The 19,243-nt window shown below is 44.1% G+C and overlaps 2 protein-coding genes across 3 annotated transcripts in view; both read right to left on the bottom strand.

Annotated features, from left to right (window-relative positions):
• The window catches only part of Ubox5 (U-box domain containing 5), a 40,422-nt gene extending 22,815 nt beyond the window's left edge, over positions 1–17,607 (bottom strand). Inside the window, exons 1-2 of the mRNA XM_038329886.1 lie at positions 17,574–17,607; positions 14,664–14,761 (exon numbers count right to left, since the gene is read on the bottom strand). The gene's annotated coding sequence lies outside the window, so the exon portion shown is untranslated. The remainder of the gene's footprint in view (positions 1–14,663; positions 14,762–17,573) is intronic.
• Fastkd5 (FAST kinase domains 5) lies at positions 47–17,612 on the bottom strand. 2 transcript variants are annotated; one of them, XM_038329884.2, is made up of 3 exons: positions 17,574–17,612; positions 14,664–14,761; positions 47–2,943 (listed from the first exon to the last, which is right to left on the bottom strand). In XM_038329884.2, exon 3 carries the CDS (start codon positions 2,751–2,753, stop codon positions 471–473), a length of 2,283 nt encoding a protein of 760 aa, XP_038185812.1. In that variant the 5' UTR covers positions 2,754–2,943; positions 14,664–14,761; positions 17,574–17,612; the 3' UTR covers positions 47–470. The 2 variants fall into 2 exon arrangements, with proteins under 2 accessions (XP_038185812.1, XP_038185813.1); XM_038329885.2 differs by having other exon boundaries at positions 47–2,980; positions 17,574–17,611.
• Between the last annotated feature and the right edge of the window lie 1,631 nt (positions 17,613–19,243).

Raw genomic sequence — 19,243 nt, 5'->3', positions numbered from 1 at the left:
TAAGGTTAACAGATTTAAAAAATGCATAAGATTTTGTGGCTCAAGGTCATTTTGAAGATGCTTATTTATTCTGAGCAAAATATACAACTACAGCAGCTTGCCACTACCATAGGTTAGACACACTCTGTAGTAGCATTATAGCAACAGGCTCTGCAACAGAAGAGAGTATTCGGACAGCTACTTGATAGATGGTTTCATTACCCACCTACACTCTGACTGTTATAATTACTTGGTTGGGAGACAGGTTGAGAGTCCCTCTATCAAATACTTAGGACCAGAGGTGTTTCAGATTTCAAGTCTAGAGTATCTGCATGGACTACAACTTGAATATTCCTGATCTGAGATTTGTCAATACTCAGTTTCAGATTTTACAACATTTCTGACTTTGATTTTCTGGTAAGGATGCTCAACCTACAGGTGTAGGGTGTGCACCTATTGCGTTTATGAGCAGAAATGCCCAGGAAGGCCCTTCAGAGAGCAGTGGTGAACACTTTCTCATGGAGGTATGCTAGCTTTTCTAAACGAGTCCGTTTCAGTAGTGGAAGCCATTCCCAGTAAGATAATTCTACCACGCGGTACCCAATTCGAACCAGCTGCCTCCTCTTCATATTGTGCAGTCCAAGCAGATCCCTGGTACCATAGCAATACTGATTCTTGTTTGTAAACTGAATAGATAGCTTCACTAGTGGGGGCTGCATGTGGGCTACAGGGCACAGACCATCTGTTCCCACATTCCCCGATCTATCTGTCACATTGCAAGCAGAGTCCACTAAGGGTCCGGTTGTCTTCTTTCTTAACTCCACAGGTGGCTGGCCAGTCTCTAACTCAATTTCCCCCTGAAAATATCTCTTGGCTTTTCCCTTTAGCAACCGATTCATCAAATCATCTGTAAGGCTGACTCCCACCTGCTTAAACTGTAATTGGGCCGCATCTTCCTTTGGTGTCACTTCACTGTTAATTGGTAATGGCTTCATGTTAGCATCAAGCTGAACCTCTAAGTCAGAAGACCGGGTGTGAGGCAAAATCATATGGTGCTTGACGTACTGAGGGCCACCTAACATGGTCTCAAGTAAAGAGAGAGCTTCTAGGAACTCTGGTTTTGACCTCATATCCTTGCATGCTAAATTCCACAGCATTACAGATGCCTCTTGCTGAAGGTGAGGATTAAGACGACTGCCCTTATAATCTGGACACTCAATGGCAACTGTACCATCAAGTGTATACAGTTCCTTCGTGAGTTCAAACTTACTACTCTCTTGAGCTAATCTGACAAACTCTGGACTCAGAGCAACATTGATGAACTCAGTTGGAAAGTATTCAGAAAATGCCAGGCCAAGCAGGCAGGTCAGAAGATGCTCTGGGTACTGGTTGAATTCAGGCATCTTCCTGCGGATTTCATTTATCAGACTGGAATAAAATTCTTCTGTGTTGGGTGGCTTATAGTTCAGCGTTCCAAACGACCACAGAATTTTGGCAACATCTTTACTTCGACAGTGTGCTACCCTTGGAGGCAAGGAGGCAGCTACTGCATTCATTACTCTTTCATCCAGGATGCGTAAGGCTGAGCAGGCAAGAGTGAGGTGCATAACACCTTGAACCCCCAAGGAAGGAATTCGCTGAGGAGCAATTTCTCCAAATCGCTTCATGAAATTCACGTGTTCTACATGAGTGAAGCGGAACATTTTCAGGATGTGAACTAAGGTGTGGCTGCTGAGATGCTGCATGTTAGCACAAGCCAGGTCACCAATTTTTCGCATGACAAATTCAGAAAGAGTACTACTTGATTTAAAAAACCCCAAACAGATTGTACCAATCTCCTCCAAATTTACCAGATCGATATACTTAAGGATCAGTGATTCCAGTTTTTGCATTAGGTCCTGTGGTACCTGACGATTTTCACCTATAATATAAATTAAGTGAATCAGCTGAGACAAGGATAGCTCTTTCCAGTGTAAATGAAGGTAACTAAAAAAAAAATTTAAAAAACGAGGCACTCTGTGGCCTAAGTTCCGCCAAAGATCAGCAACCAGGAGAAGCTGGTCCAGATTCATCTCCCACACCTGACGGCAAAACCTGGTTTCATACACATCTAGCATGGAAGGGGAGAGAGGGATTCTTAAATCAACAAAGGCTTTCAAAATACTGATCAGATCTGAGGTATCAAAGAGCTGAATGTTTTTCACACTCAGCTGGCAGAGTGACGCAAAGCTCTTACTGGACAGCAAGCCAGAATGCTGCTCCACCGGCAGAGAGCTCAGCTTACAAAAGTAAGTAGTAATGACTTCCGGCTGGAGTTTATTTTGATAAACTCTGACTTTGTGCAAAATTAGTTCACCTTCTGAAACAGACAGGGGTTGGCGAGTCTCAGACCTGTTATAGCTGTGAAGCTGGTACTCTGGCCTTAGCTTTAAGAATACTCTGGTTCCTTCGAAAGCATCAAAAACCTCTACATCCTTTTTACCAACTCTTTCGGCACTGGGTTTTCCTGGATGCAATGTGTTGGCTTTCTTGAATTCCAAACCCAGGTGGGCAGTGCTGGTTGTGCAGATTCTCTGAGACAAGGTGATATCACCAATGTTCTTAGCTTCTCGGGCAGGATGGCAGGAGCTATTATGTTCAGGAAGGCTCTGTCCCCCATGATGAATGATGTTTTCCATATTCCAATATGCCATGCTTTGGGCTGCACAGTAGGCAGAAGGATTACAAGATGCTTGGTATTTTAAAAGTTTTAACAACTTGAGAGTGGCTGCCATTCTGGAGTCTGTACTGATCCTTTTGGCAGTCAGAGCACAGTCATCACACGTGTGACTAGGCAAGTTCTTGTTTATGTGGCGCTTGCTTAGAGACGGACAGAGAGGTGATCCACAGAAACTGCCTGTAAATCTTCAGCATACCACAAGAGTCGTGGGCCACAAATGGTGGGGCCAGAATTGGTGCCAGATACTGAAAAAAGGGTAGATGAAGAATGAGTGGCTTCTACCTATAACACAAAATTTACACATTATAAGAAATAGGTACAGCCAGGCATGGTGGTACACGCCCTTTAAAAGCATTACTTAAAAAGTAGAGGCAAGGAGAACTATGGGAGTTTCAGGCCAGTCAGGACTATCTTCTGAGGCCTCATCTCAAAAGGCAAAAGGAAAAAGATAAAAAGATGCAGGTTGTACTACTGTCCATGCAAGTATGCTCAGTGTTAGTGAATGCCCAAGGCACAAGCCAGCAAGTGTAAAGGACAAACTCTGTGTTTTGCAAACCAGAAAACTTCATATCAGAAGCATCATGAGGTGGTTTCTAGACTGCAGCTTGATATAAACTCACTTCCTTATAGGGAAGGACAAGATAGAGAAGGCAGATTTCCAAAAGGAAGCTGGGAGTAAAAGTAGGCAACTCATTCCATTTCTTTATTTTATCTTATTTTTTATTTTCATGGGTGTTTTGCATACCAGAAGAGGGCATCAGATCCCATGGGACTACAGTTATAAATAACTATGAGCAGCCATGTGGGCACTGGGAATTGAACTCTGGACGTCTGGAAGAGCAGGCAGTGCTCTTAACTGCTGAGCCATCTCTCCAACCCACAACAGGCACTTTGTGATTCTATTCTTCTAGGTCCAGGTTTTCTTCAAAACAGGGTCTCACTATGTAGTCTTGGCTGGCCTAGAACTCAGAGATCGTCTTCCTGTCTCTCTCTCACACAAGTGCTGGGACAAAAGACACAGACCACTACATTCGACCGAGGTCCAGTTTTAAAATGGAAATAAGCTAGGGTTAAGTAGAAATGTGAATGACAGAACTAAGCAGAAAATACCAATTCAACTCTGAGATGATTCTTTACAGTAGGAAGGATCAGGGACTAAGAAAGGTCAGCAAAACCTAAATAAGGAGGCCTTTCATTTTAGAGGATATGAAGAAAACACAGGAGAAACCCTGAACTCCAGGCACTGCTCTGGGAAACTTTAATGCTGGTAATGGAGAACTGTAATCTCAGATACTCAGAAGGCTGACCCATCTCCAGTCCCTTACTTAGCTTTAAAGAATTATAACCACAGTAACCCTCACAGTCCTTTCAGTACAAACTTAATTACAGAGCCCTGGCATTTGGGTGCTATTCCTCTTAGGAAGGGCTGACTACCCTCTTTAGGCTGCTTTGGTTTCTGAGTGGTCTTATGTAGCTTAGACTGGCCTCAAATTCATAGTATTTCTGCCTCAGTCTACTCCCTAGATGCTGGGGTTACAGGTGAGTGCTCATTACAGAGTTTGGATCACTAGCACAGATCATCAGGAGCTGGGAAGCAGACTCAGAAACTCATACATGGCAGTGGGTGGAAGCAAAGTTCAGAAGCCTGATCACTGCTGGTCCATAGGTAGAAAAGAGCCACTCAAAGCTGTGCTTCAAGGTACAAAGAATCCTAGTCACAGGACTGTCCTGCCGACCAGTCCAGAGACAGCATGAGACTCCTCTGGAGGAGGCGGACGGGCAATGCTGCCACCGAACCAGGTACTAATTAGGTCCTCACTTGGCTAGAAGCAGTACAATTTTCATTTTCCTCCCATGGGAAAAAAATGAGCAGGCCATATGACTCTCCCGTACTTCTCTACCTCCTCATATATATATATATATATATATATATATATATATATATATATATATATATATATATTTTTTTTTTTTCCTGCCAGGTATGGTGGCACATGACTTTAATCCTAGCATTCAGAAAGCATAGGAAAATGTATCTCTGAGTTTTAGGCCATGCTGGTCTACATAGTGAGTTCCAGGACAGCCAGGGTGACATGATGAGGTTCTGTCTCAAAAACAAAAAACAAAATAGCAAAAAGATTTATCTTTTCATTGTATGTATATGGGTGCTTTGCCTGCTTCTATGTCTGTGCACCATTTGTGTGTGGTGGAGGCAAGGTGCTGGGTCCTCTGGAACTGTAGTCCTCTGTAGGAGCAGCAAGTCCTGTTAACTGCCGAGTCATTTCTCCTGTTCATATTCTTTCTCTCTTCAACGCGCATTCTTTTTTTTTTTTCATACTTACTAGCAAAGTCCAAAGGGATGAAAGCAGTCAATCAATGGACCATACAGGGTTATTGCTGCGGAATTTCCATGATCTGAAATCTCTTCCTGTGTTTAGCCTGTTAGGTCTCAAGCCCTGGACACCTGGCTGAGGTGCCTATTTAACATATCAAAGAACACCTGACCACCAGATTTTCTCAGCATTCCTCAGTCCTGACCAGTTCAGGGTGCTCCTGCCTGGTACACCCCAACCCCACCCTAAACTTCTCCAGCTCAGAGGCTGGCTGCACTTCCCCCCAGAGGCCCCTCCCTATATAATCCAGACACTTTGGTTATCTGCTCTTTTTTAAACCTTTTGCCCTCTTGGCTGCTGCACCTGGTTTCCCCATCTCACTTCTCCCTTCCCCTTCCTGCCTCCTCACATGGCTCAGGGTCATATCCACTCTGGACTCTTCCACATGTCTCTGCCTCTGGCAATGCTCCCCCTTTATATCTATAATAAACTTTCTCCTCAACCATACATAAAAGCAGTCATGTCCCATCAGGGTCCATACAAGGGGACCAACAGGCAACATTAAACTCATGAACACAGCTGGGCAGTTGGCAAAGCCACACCTGAGTGAGCCTTGGAGAGGCAGAGCCCCAAGGACTGTGTGTCCTGACGCCCTCCTCATGCTGTTACTGAGCATAGCTCTGACGGATGCCCTAGTGGTCACCACGTCCCTCATAACCTATGGGTTGTATGAAAACTCTCGGTGGGTGTCTAGTCCCTCACTGAGCAGTGTTACTGGTACTTAAAATAATAGTGACAGATTTTTTCCAAGCATTGCTGCTGGGGCAAATTAATGATTCAACCACCACCCTTAGAAAGAATTTAGACACGTAGATTGTTAGTAAGGTTAGGGTAAGATGTTTTTGTTAATGGCTTTGAGGTAGAAAACCTTGGGGAACAATTTAAAGTTTAGAAAGACAAATAGTTGAGCAAGGGACTCACTGAGGTCAGAGACCAAAACAATGGCAGCCTGGATAACGCTGGCTAGGATGGGTTGGTGATCAAAGGTGACCAATTCCTTGTACCCATTTCTGCCCTCAGCTTCCTGATATAAAAACTATTGATGAGTGGGTATGCACCTTGAGGATTTAAAGTAGAGATGACTGGTTGTTTTTCATATACACACATTTAGATTTGTGATTCTTAAGATTTTTATAAGATTACCTTTTGAGCCGGGTTGTGGTGACTTTAATCCCAGCACTCAGGAGGCAGAGGCAAGTGGATCTCTGAATTTGAGGTCAGCCTGGTCTACAAGAGCTAGTTCCAGGACAGGCTCCAAAGCTACAGAGAAATTCTGTCTCAGAAAAAAAAAAATACCTTTTAAGATAAGTTATAAAGTGATTGGCCCTTTCTTTGTAACCAAAAAATGCAGCTTGTTAGCAAAAGAACCAGCTGAGAAAAATACCTTGTTTGTTTGCACCCTGTTAATTATAACAAATTGCTTGAGTATGAATGTATGTGGGTTCTTGGGACAACTTGTTTTTTACCTGTAATACATAAAATGTTTAGATGATGTAAGGGATATGGAAAACATGTTTTACTGGTATTCATTGTAATCATTTACTTGGAAAACAGAATGTAACCATTGTCATTTTTATACTGCTTGAGAGACTTTGCTGCAGTACATAAGCTATAAGGGAAAAAATAAAGTCATGAGAGAAGGAAAACACCAGGAAAGATACAGAAGGAAAGCTGCAGAAGAAGACACCAGGAAGTAGGTAGCGGGAAGGCATCAGGAAAGACACAGAATGGGAGCGCCAGGGTAGATGAACGAAACAAAAAAGATAGAGTAGAACAAGAAAAATAATAACAAAGACGCTTCCAACCCTCAGACAGAAGTCTGCGTGCTTTTCTCACTGACTCTGCATCTTGCTCCCAGTCTCCCTGGACCCTCTGCAATGTCCTCTCCTTTTCTGTTTCCTTTGTCATTCAGTCTCCTCTCTCCAGAGTCCACACAGAGCCAGGACTGAGGGGCAGGCCAAAGGATTTTATTTTATTCTGCCTACCAGGTTTCTTTCTTTGAGAGAGAGGAATGAATGTTCTAATTTTATACAATGAGTTCCTTTCTTTAAGACAGGATCTCACTATGTGGCCCTGGCACTCATGAGGTAGACTATACTGAGTTTGGATTGAATTTAGAGCTCTATCTGTCTCCAAGTTCCTAATTCTGGGACAAAAGGTGTGCACCACCATACCTGGGCTACATTTGGTGTTTTATGTGCTCAGCTTCAACTGCTCAAGTGATCCCAAACTACATCCTTGGGCCCAAATTAGGCCCTGTGCCTGGTTTTCACAAGTAAAGTTTTATCTGGACATATCTCATGTCTGTGTTAGCTTTCTCAATACAAGAACCGAGTAAGTAACCATCTCAGAGACTGTACGGCCGTAAAACATGAAGTGTTTCTTTATTATTATTATTATTATTAATTATTATTATTATTTATTATGTATACAATGTTCTGCCTGCAGGCCAGAAAAGGGCACCAGATCTCATTACAGATGGTTGTGAGCCACCATGTGTCTGGTTGCTGGGAATTGAACTCTTCTGGAAAGTAGTCAGTGCTCTTAATTTCTCTGAACCATCTCTCCAGCTGACATAAAATGTTTCTTATCTGGCTTTTTATGGAAACAGTTCACAGTCCTCTGCTGCAGACCACAAGTTAATTGCAACTAAAACTGTTAATATGAAAGAACATATCAATTAACAGCAAATCCTGTTTACACACACACACACATAAATTTTTAATTATATAGGTGTGTGTGTGTGTGTGTGTGTGTGTCTACAAGGGCAGAGCAGTCAGATCCCCTAGATGAGGCTAGAGTTCATAGGTTCTTTTGAGCTGCCATATGGGTGCTGGGAATCAAACTCGGTCTTTCCAGCCCCCCTGTTTACTTTTTTTTTTTATTAAAAATTTCCATCTCCTCCCCTCCTCCTCCCCCTTCCACCCTGTTTACTTTTAAATTACCTCTGCAGTTATTTTTGTTTGTATTTGTTTATTTTTTCCAAGTAAGATTTTATAAAACACATGCTGGCCTTAAGCTTATGATCTTGCTTCCTTCACCCACTAATACAGGCATGTGCTGCTATATCTAGTTTATAAATATTCATTTTTAGGGGTTTTTGCTTGTTTGTTTTCTGTTTTCGGAGAATGGGTGATGTAATACAGGCTACTATCAAATTCACTATGTAGTTGAAGATGGCCTGACCTTCTGAGTGTCCCACCTCCCATTCCTAGTGCTTGAATTACAAGTGTGTGCTACAATGTCTACCTTATGAGGTGTTGGGATTGTACCCAGAGCCTTCTGCATACTAAATACGCACTTGACCAAGTGAGCTCTATCCCTAGACCCATAAACAGTAATTTTTAAAAATTACCTCTCTATAAGACAATGGTTAAGTGCATTTGCTGGTCTTAATAGAGGACCCAGGTTCAGCTGTCAAGACCCATGGTGGCTCACAGTCAAATCCAGTTCCAGGGGATCTGACATCCTCTGTTGGCTTCTGTGGGCACTAGGCATGAACGCACCACACACACATACATGCAGGCAAAAGATAAGAAGAAATAAATCTAGAAAACTTTTTTTTAAATTACCTTTATAAGCCAGGCATGGTGGTATATACCTTTAATCCCGGCACTTAAGTGGCAGAGGCAGGTGGATCTCTGTGAGTTTAAGGCCAGCTTGGTCTACACAGAGTTCTAGGACATACAGGGCTATATAAAGGGACCTTGTCTCAAAACAAAAACAAAAGAAAAAAAGGGGGTGGGATTACCTCTATAACTGAACATGGCAACGCATACCTGTAACCTCAGCACTGTGAGGGAAGAGGCAGGTGGATCTCTGTGAGTTGAGGCAAACATTGCCTACGTAGTTCTAGCTTAGCCATGATTCCATACTGAGACTTTCATCTTAAAAAAAGAAGGCTGGTGGGGGGGGGGGCGGGGGCTGGAGAGATGGCTCAGAGGTTAAGAGCATTGACTGCTCTTCCAAAGGTCCTGAGTTCAATTCCCAGCAACCACATGGTGGCTCACAACCATCTGTAATGGGGTCTGGTGCCCTCTTCTGGTCTGCAGGCATACACACCGACAGAATATTGTATACATAATAGATAAATATAAAAAAAAAGGCTGGGGTGGAGAGATGACTCATCAGTTAAGAGTACCGGCTGCTCTTCCAGAAGATCTGAGGTTCAATTCCCAGCACCCACATGGTGCTTACAACCATCTATAATTCCAGTCCCAGGGAGTCAATACCCTCTTCTGGCCTCTACAGGGACACAGTGCATAGACATACATGCAAACAAAACACCCAAACACATAAAATAAGTAAATAGAAGGCTGTGGCTACATGAAACCCTGTCTCAAAACAAAGACAACAAACGAAATTAAGTTCTAAGATGGAAATGACAGGAGCCCCGGCTATTTTAGGGTCTTCTGTACCAATGCTGTCTTTTTTCTTTTCCTACCAAAATTCATGTTAATAAACAATAGGCTTTTAAAATTTTAAAACATAATTATTTTTACAATTATTTATTTCGTGTGTGTGTGTGTGGAGACACACATGCCATGGCACATGTGTGAAGGTCACAAGACAAGTTGCAGGAGTCAGTTTTCTTCTACCATGAAGATCCTATGGATTAAACTCAGATTGCCAGGGTTGGTAAAAAGTGCCTTTAGCCATTTCGATGACCGAAACAGGAGGTTTTATTTATGACATGTCTGCTTTTGTGCATTATTACCTACTGTTCATATTCACCCCCCCACCACCACTATACTTTCTTGTCCCCATTCATCTTGTGTGTGCTGTACACATGTGGAGATGAGCTCAATCTGGTGTCTTCCTCCATGGCTCAACACTTTATTTGAGACAGGATCTGTCACTGAATCTGAGGGTCACAACTGGCTAGACTGGTCTGTGAGCCCAGGGTATGCTCCAGCCTCCACCTCCCAAGAAGGCTAGGACTACAGGCACGTGACACATCATATCCAGCTTTTTGTTTTCATTATTATTATGAAGGTTCTGGGGATCCAACCTCGGGCCCCCAGGCTTGTGGGTCAAGCACTTTACTCACCAAGCACCATCCTGCTTTCATGGATAGTCTAGCTTCTGCACACGAGACAACATACAATCTGTCTTTCTCCCCACCACTATCCTCTCTAGTTTCCTCCTCTCCTCTGGTTAGTCTCCCTTCAAGGCTTAGAGTCCTAAATGAACTATTTGATATGCATCAGCCCCCACCTCCCCTTTAACTTTCTGAGACAGGATCTCATGACGTAGTCCTGGCAGGTCTGCAACTTGGGAGAAATCCACTTGCCTCTGCCTTCCTAGTCCTGGAATTAAAGGCGTGTACCACCACATCCTGCTTAGTTCTCATTCTAACAATAAGGTAGGTTTATTATTTCCATATTATTTATAAGTAAGAGATTTTATAAGAATAAGGAAATTCTCACAAGAAAAAAAAAAGAAATCTTTCATATGGTACAGAGCCAAAGGACTGAGTAGAGCTTGCTATCAGACTCCAAAGGCCACACTACTAGAATACAGAGACAGCAATACAATTAGAAAGCAGAGGTCCAGATTTGGGAGCAGGGCTGAAGAAACGACTCTCCAGATTTCCAGATGCCAGGAGTTAGAGTCACTGGGTCAACTCAAGGGCTTCTCCTGCTATCACATCCTCGTGTTCCAGTTATCACTACAGCTCACCCTACTTATAAAAAGAATAAAGAGAAGACAAAAGAACTGACAACTATATGAAAGAATGGATTTTGCAGAACATTCTACAATCAAAGAAAGAGTCCAATAAAAGACCTGAAAGTTGGCAGGAGATATTTGAGACGGAAACATGAAGAGGTCTAGGGGCCGTGGGACTGGAGAGTGGCACGGTGATCAAGAGCACTGGCTACTCCTCCAGAGCCGTTTGCCTGCTCAAGCAGAGCAGTCTTGCAGACCAGGGATTCCCAGAACCCACATGGCTCACAACCATCTGTAATTCCAGTTCCAGGGGCTCTGGTGCCCTCCTCTGGGCTCTGTGGGCACTGCATGAACATGATACACAAACATACAAGCCGGGAAAACATGTGGGCAAATGAAATAAAATAATTCTAAAAAAGAACAGGTACACACCTTCAATCCCAGCACTTGGGAAGCAGAGATTGAAGATCTCTGAGTTCAAGACTAGTACACAGTGAATTCCAGGATAGCCAGAGCTACAGAGAGACCTTATCTCACAAAAACAAAACAAAACAAAATACAAGCACAAACACACACACACACACACACACACACACATCAAATAAATAGTTTAAAGAAAGTTGGCTCAGTGTTTAAGAACACTTGCTCTTGCAGAGGACCCTAGTTCATTTCCCAGCACCCACAATGGTGTCTCAGTTCCAGTGAGTCCAGTTCCAGAGGATCTGATACCCTTTTCTGAACATTGAGGACGCCAGGCATGTGCATGATACATAAACATACATGCAGGCAAAACATTTATACATGTAACATAAAATAAATTTAAAGGAAAATTTAAAAAGAAGAATTAAGTTTTAAGATGTGCCCGGGTGGTAGTGCACGCTTTTAATCCCAGCACTCGGGAGGCAGAGGCAGGCAGATCTCTGTGAGTTCAAGGCCAGACTGATCTACAGAGCAAGTTCCTGGACAGCCTTCAAATCTACAGAGAAACCCTGTCTCAAAAAAAAAAAAAAAAAAAAGGAAAAAAAAAGACTTTTAAGATGTACATCAATCTGAATTTGAAGCCAGCCTAGTCTACACAGCAAGTTCTAGGCCAGCCAGGGTTATGCAGTGAGAACCTGTCTCAGGAGGGAGAGTGAGTTTTAGTTTTAAATTCAGAGAGGTGGCACATACCTACACATACCTGTAACCCCAGGCAGGACTGAGAGATCTGGGCAGGACTGACACATGTTCAAGGCTAGTCTAAACAAACAGACTTTCCAAATTAACAAACGAATAAACAAAAATACTTAAGAGCTCAACACAGGAGAGAAAAAAAGAGAACACTCATAGTAAAAATAGAGGAAAGATCCCAGGACAAGAACTGTGACCAGACAAAAAGCGCAAGCAGTTCATGCTGGAAGAGATGGATGGGCAGTATCTGGGAAAGGAACGTCTAATGGATAACCTAGGGATGGACAGACTGACAGAAATTATTGCCAGGTACACACTACGGCTATAGTCTGCATACAACCCCAGCACTTAAGAGTTTGAAGCAGGAAGACCATGAGTTTGAGGCCAACATGGGCTACACTGAGATATGGTTTATAATTTTTAAAAATTTATTTATTCTTATTTTATGTGCATGGATGTTTTGCCTGCATGTATGTCTGTGTGAGGATGTCAGATCTTGGAATTACAGACAGTTGTTACCCGCCATGTGGTGCTGGAAATTGAACCTGGGTCCTCTGGAAGAACAGTCAGTGCTCTTGACTGCTAAGTCATTTTTCCAGTACTTATTTCTAATTTAAAAAAGAAAAAGAAAGCCGGGCGGTGGTGGCGCACGCCTTTAATCCCAGCACTCGGGAGGCAGAGGTAGGCGGATCTCTGTGAGTTCGAGGCCAGCTTGGTCTACAAGAGCTAGTTCCAGGACAGGCTCTAAAAAAGCTGCAGAGAAACCCTGTCTCGAAAAACCAAAAAAAAAAAAAAAAAAAAAAAGAAAAGAAAAAAAAGGAGGGAGGGGTCTGGATAGATGGCTCCATGATTATGAAAACTTTCTGCTTCTCCAGAGGATCTGAGTTCAGCTGAGAACATCCATAAGTGTAACTCCAAGGGAGGGATGCGCTTGCTGGCCTTTGCAGGCACATGCATACACATGGCACTTACATACATATATACTTAAATAGAAGTAAAATAAAATTAAGAGTCTTTGTTTAAAATCAAAACAGAGAGAGAAGGATGGAGAGTGAGCAACACTAGCTATATGATGGCTCATACCTGAAATCTCAGGTACTCAGGATGCTGAGAAGAGATACAAAATTCTACCTGGGCAACATAGTGAGTGAGTCCGGTCTCAAAACAACAACATTGTTAAAAGCACTTGCTGCTCTTTTGGAAGACCAGGGTTCAACTCCTAGTACCATCAAAGTGGCTGAGAACCATCAATAACTCCAGTTCCAGAAGGTCTGATGCCCTCTTCTAACTTCTGTGGGTACCAGGAGAGCACAGAGTACATATACATTCATTTAGGCAAAACACTCATACACATAAAATAAATCTAAAAACAGAAACAATAAAAAGGGCCTGTGGGTGTAGCTCAGTAGTTGTTCGTTGCCTGCCATACAGAAGCCCTGAGTTCACTACTCAGTGCCACATAAAAGCTAGAAGAGAGGAAGGAAGAGAGGAAGGAAATGCAATACAAATGTATATGTAAGCAGCTGCTCTAAGACTTCTCTTAATCATGCTGCTATAATACTAAATCAAACCTCAAAGAAAAAGAAATAAACCAATAAATGCCAAAAGGAACAGACTGTTGAAAACGATTTTGGGGAACAAAAATGGGGGAAGAAACTGGAAAGAACTGACAGTGTTACAAGTTTTACTGAACTATTTAAATCACAAACAAGCCCAACTTCAACAAAACTTAAATTTACAACATACGTATGTTAGAGGTGTGGTGGTGCATGCCTGTAACCCTAGCCTTGTGAGGTGAAAGCAGGAGTCACGGCCATCCTTAACTATATACTGAGTTTGAGGCCAGGCTAGGATACATGTGACCCTGTCTCAAAAACAGAAGCCAAGTCTAACTAGGCGTGGTGGTGCAGGTCTTTAATCCCAGAACTTGGAAGGCAAAAGCATGCAGACCTGTGTGAGTTCAAGGTCAGCCTGGTCTACAGAGTGAGATCCAGGACAGCCAGGGCTATTATACAGAGAAACCAAAAACGACAAACCAAGTCTAGTGGTGCACAACTTTAATCCCAGTGTTTAGAAGGCAGAGGCAGGTAAAGCTCTGTGGTTTTGAGGCCAGCCCGGTTTATACAGCAAGCTCTCAGCTAGCCAGGGTTACACAGCAAGATCGCCTGTCTATATATATATATATATAATGTATACAATAGTCTGTCTGTGTGTATGCCTGCAGGCCAGAAGAGGGCACCAGACCCCATTACAGATGGTTGTGAGCCACAATGTGGTTGCTGGGAATTGAACTCAGGACCTTTGGAAGAGCAGGCAATGCTCTTAACCTCTGAGCCATCTCTCCAGCCCCCTCGCCTGTCTTTAAGAGAAGAAAAAAGTAGGGAAGAAGGGAAGAGAGCAGGGAAGAAGAGCATCGCAAAGGAGACGTGCTGCCAGGTAAAGAAAACAGGCAGAGAGGGAGTTAGTTAACTTTTCTTTCCTCGAAGTTTCCCAGAGCACAAAAGAGAAAGCTGAAAATTAATTAATTAATTCCTGGCTCCTTAATTAAAGGCTCCAACCTGACGTCACTGCACTAAGCTCCCTGACTAGTTTCAATTTTCTAAATATCTCCTCCTCTCTATCTCCTCCTTAGGGCTGCTAATAGACCACAGCACAGTGTCATGGTGTTGGCATCTCCTAAGGCACCGCTCAACCACCCAGATGATGTGTAACACAGAAGCCAGAAGTCTTACCTTTTTATCTTCCAGATACATGCCTCAGCAAGGCCATCTTAAACCACAATCCAGAAGTTAGAAAAAGGGAACCGGGCAGAAAAGGGCAGCCATGGTAACTGTAAGTCAATTAAGCGTATGACACATTTAGTATATACAAATTACCAACTATTCCTTCTCATACTGTCTTTTCTTTTTTGCAGTGTTAGTAATCAAACTCAAGGCCTCATCAATGCTAGGCTTGCTATAGCCTTAGCTCCTAACTTTTTCTTGGGGCTAAAGTCTCCTGATGGGAGTTTACCAAAATTTAAAGCCACAAAGGCTTATAAACTGACAGTAATGACCCTGAGCTGTCAGTGAGATGCTAATAGGTCGTTTCTTCCCCTCTGCTCCTACACAGGAGCAGAACCTACCAGTCTAGGAAGGTTAGGGCACACTGCAAACTGCAGAGGTCAAGGGAAGGGTCTATGAACCAAGCCAAAACAAAATCAAAGCTGGGGGGAGGGGAGTCCAAATCTAGCACAAACCATCCCTCTTTAAGACAGGGTCTCAGTTGGGCGGTGGTGGTGCACGCCTTTAGTTCCAGCACTCAAGAGGCAGAGGAAGGTGGATTTCCTTGAGTTTGACGCCAGCCTGGTGCCTGAACCACCAGAGCTACCCAAAGAAAAGATGTCTCAAAGAAACCCTGACTTAAAACAAACAACAATAAAAGGACAGGGCCTCATGCATCCTAGAATGGTCTCAACTATGCAGCTGAATGTTGGGGGCGGTGAGGACATGACTGCTCCCAGGTACAGGCTGAGGAGGTTTATTGTAAACATGAAAGAGGATAAGGAGAGGCACCTGGAAGTCCTGAGTTAACATGGCTGACAGACTGAACATGAGGGAGAGGTGGGCAGGGAGGCAGAAGTCAAGAGGCCAGGAGTGTGGGAACTAAGGGCAGCAGCCAAGAGGAAAAAGGGCCCTTAGCAAAGGGCAGGTGGTCAAGATGGCTGAGGTTATGCAGGAATCAGAGAAGCTGGAGTTTAGGGTAGGAGCAGGGTATGGCAGCCAGGATGACTCTGTGTACTGAGGGATGCTGGGAGGACCTGGCAGCCAGGTCCACTTTGATATGTTAAATATGCACCTCAGTCAGTCATTTAGCTTGATTTTGAGACCTAACAGTAGCCAGCAGAGGCAGGCCTTGCACTCCAGTGTGACAGGATTATAGGCACACGCCTCCATGCCCTTCCCTCCACTTTAGAGGATGGCTAAAGAGCATGTAAAAATAAATAGAAAGACCCACACAGCCAAGAGAGAAAATTCCCAACAACAATTCCAGTCACATACAACCAAACACCTGGGTTTTTAGTGCTGTTTTAGTTTTTCACCTGTTTTTCCAATTTTTAAGATTTCAAAAATAAGAAACCTCAGATTTCCGGTTTTGTTTTTGTTTTTTTCTTTTAGCGGGGTGGGGAGAGCACAGTCTTCTTATAGCCCTGTATGGCCCCAAACTCACAGAAATGTGCCTCCTTCATTTCCTGAGTGCTGGAACTAAAGATGTGCACTACCACGCCAGTCCAGAATTCTTTTATATAAAAGTTGACTTACTGGCCAGAAAGATGGCCCAGTGTTTAAGAGCACTAGCTGCTCTCTCAGCCCACACTCTGGCTCACAGCCAACTACAATTTACGTCCCAGGAGATCTGACGTCCTCTTCTGGCCTCCTCCAGCACTACACACACATGGTGCACAGACATGCACAAAGGCAAAACACAGAGAATCAAAATAAAGAAAAAAACTTAAGTTGACCTATTTACACAGTGAATGCCAAGGCTTCACTGGGGACCAGAAAACAATAAACCACTAAGTGTGGCAAGACATACAGACACAGCAGCCCTGCACAACTGCCAGAATGACCCCGCTTTCTCAGCTACATGAAACAAGTAGTAGTCTTCTGATTTTATCTGGGTCTACCAAGCAGGGCTAGCCTGTGGCAACTGAGGGCAGTAGGCCTAAGAACCTAGTTCTAGAAAGCTACTGTTTTGAGTACTCGCAGTGTAGGCAAAGTACAGAAAACATGAACACAAAATACCAGTTATTTTTTACATTAAAGTTCCTAGATAGGCGCTCCACAGGATGAAGCAAAGCCCAGATGTCTACACTGAGTGAGCAATAAAGCCCTCGAGAAGACTCATAAGTGCATCTAGTAGAAAGGCTCCTATGCAGAGTTCCTTCCTTGAGTTAGAGCAAAGAGATGTCATGATTTGAACAGAAAGGGGGCAGTAATTTCCTATTCCTGGGAGAGAGAGGAGACAAACGTTGCTACCTCGAATTGGGTTTGTACAATCAGGAACTGCTAAAAAATGAAAATAAATGTCCCACTGCCTCACCCCCCCGTCCCAAGCCCTAAACCAAACGCTGTTAAAAATGCTATCTGGAGAAAAGCTGGTTAAGAAACACCTACTCGGCTGGCCGATGGTGGCGCATGCCTTTAATTCCAGCACTCAGGAGGCAGAGGCAGGCAGATCTCCGAGTTCGAGGCCAGGTTGGTCTACACAAAGGCTACGAATCCCTGTCTCGAAAATCTGGGGGGCGGGGAGATGAAGAAAGAACGACCTGCTCTCGGGACCCACCCAAAACCGGCTAAGTCACTTTCTAAGGGCTTCGCCTGGACGCCAGGATGTGAAGTGGGACGGAGCAGAATGTTTAACAGCCCTGTGAGGTACACACAGTCACGATCTCCACTTCACAAGGGCTCAAAAGCAGCTTTCAAGGAAGTCTTTTGCCCTCAGAGCAGTTTGGAGAGGCGAAGGTGGCCCAGATACCGAGGGGCTCTCGGGTGGCGCACGGGTCGCCGGCTTGGAAGCACTGCCTCGGTGCAGCAGGCCCGGGAGAACCGGCCGGTGGGGCCAGAACGCAGGCAGCACGTCCTTCCCGGCCGCCCACTCACCTGACACCCGCAAAGATAGCGCCCCAGCTCCAGTCCCGGGCCGCAAAGGGTAAGTCAACACACACAGCCCTCCAGCCGCAACCGCTCCACAACTCACTTCCGGACCAGCTGCCGTCTACTTCCGCCTGCGTCAGTCCCGGAGCCGCCGAGGCTCAAAAATCTCCAGACAGCGTTTTCCACTGACATTTTCTAGCGTCAGACATAAGGAGGAAGCCTAGAATGAGCGGAGGGTAAAATAGTACCCTGAATGGATCGCTTTGGTAGTAATTGAGCAGCTGTGCACAGGTTCGAATCCTAGGATTACCATCAAGATTTTATGATTTTTGGAAAATCACAAACTTTTAAAGCCTAGTTTGTCACCTATACAATGAAGATAATGATGCATTTCCAAAAGTGAAAATGCTTATACTTTCAGAAGAGGAACTAGCAATGGGTAGATAAAAAAATGGGCACAAGGAACTGGGAACTGGGCGTATTATGCCTTTAATCCTAGCGCTCAGGGGGCAGAGACAGGCAAATTTTCTTTTTCTATTTTGTTTTTGTTTTGTTTTGTTTTTCGAGACAGGGTTTTGCTCTAGGTTTTTTGGAGCCTGTCCTGGAACTAGCTTTTGTAGACCAGGCTGGCCTCGAACTCACAGAGATCAGAGTGCTGGGATTAAAGGCGGGCGCCACCACCACCCGGTTTAGGCAAATTTTCTTGAATTGGAAGCCAGCCTGGTTTACATAGTGGGTTCCAGGATAGCCATGGCTATGTAGCGAGATCTTGCCAACAAGTAAATAAATAAATGATACAGAAAAATGGATACAAGTCGGACATGGTGGCACACGACTTTAATCCCAGCACTTGGGAGGCAGAGGCAGGCAGAGCTCTGAGTTCGAGGCCAGCCTGGTCTACAAAGCACATTCCAGCACAGCCAGAGCTGTTACACAGAGAAACTCTATGCAGAAAAGCCTTAAAAAAAAAAAAAAAAAAAAAGAATGGATGCAAGACGCTGAGACTGGAGGAGGGTGAGTCAGGATGGGTCAGGATGGTCTTGTACCCCCCTTAGGAGGGCCTCACACCTAGGCTGGAAGAGATGCTCTCAAGCCCTTTGTAGTAAGAAGCCTGTCCCAGGCTGCCATCTATTCGAAAAGCTGTGGAAGAGAATGGAGACGTAGTACTCCTCCAGGGACAGGACAATGTAAGAGGTGGTGACAAAGAAGTTCTAGCCCAGCATCCAAGCTTCTGAGTTCCATGTAAGGCAGTTTGCCTGGGTGTGCATATTGTGCCCCTAGACCATTGGTAACAGGGTTTATACTGGTCAGGGACAAACAGCCGAGGTGCCTAGCCTCCAAGTTCTCCCAGCATCCCTCAGCCCCTACCTCAACCCCTACCCTAAACTTCTCTAACCCAGCAGCTGGGCTGCTCTTCCCCCACCTACCCTTCCATGTATATATATATATATATATATATATATATATATATATATATATTCAACCACTTTGGCTACTTGGTCCCTTTTTGTCTGCTCTCTTTTAGGCCTCTTGGCTGCTGCACATGGTTCCCCTCTCCCTTCCCCCCTCTCATCACATGGCTCAGGGTTATGCCCACTCTGGACTCTCCCAGAAGTCCCTGTCTCTGACTATGTCTCCTTTTAATGGACAGGAAACTTCTCTACCATGCCTAGGAG

Source organism: Arvicola amphibius, chromosome 5 (genome assembly GCF_903992535.2).
Source record: "Arvicola amphibius chromosome 5, mArvAmp1.2, whole genome shotgun sequence".
Taxonomy (NCBI): Eukaryota; Metazoa; Chordata; class Mammalia; order Rodentia; family Cricetidae; genus Arvicola; species Arvicola amphibius.
The sequence above is the reverse complement of the archived record's forward strand: the minus strand, read 5'-3'. Positions and strand labels throughout refer to the sequence as shown.

Coding starts and splice junctions, on each gene's coding strand:
- Fastkd5 (XM_038329884.2), bottom strand. CDS start 2,753: ATGGCAGCCACTCTCAAGTTGTTAAAACTTTTAAAATACCAAGCATCT.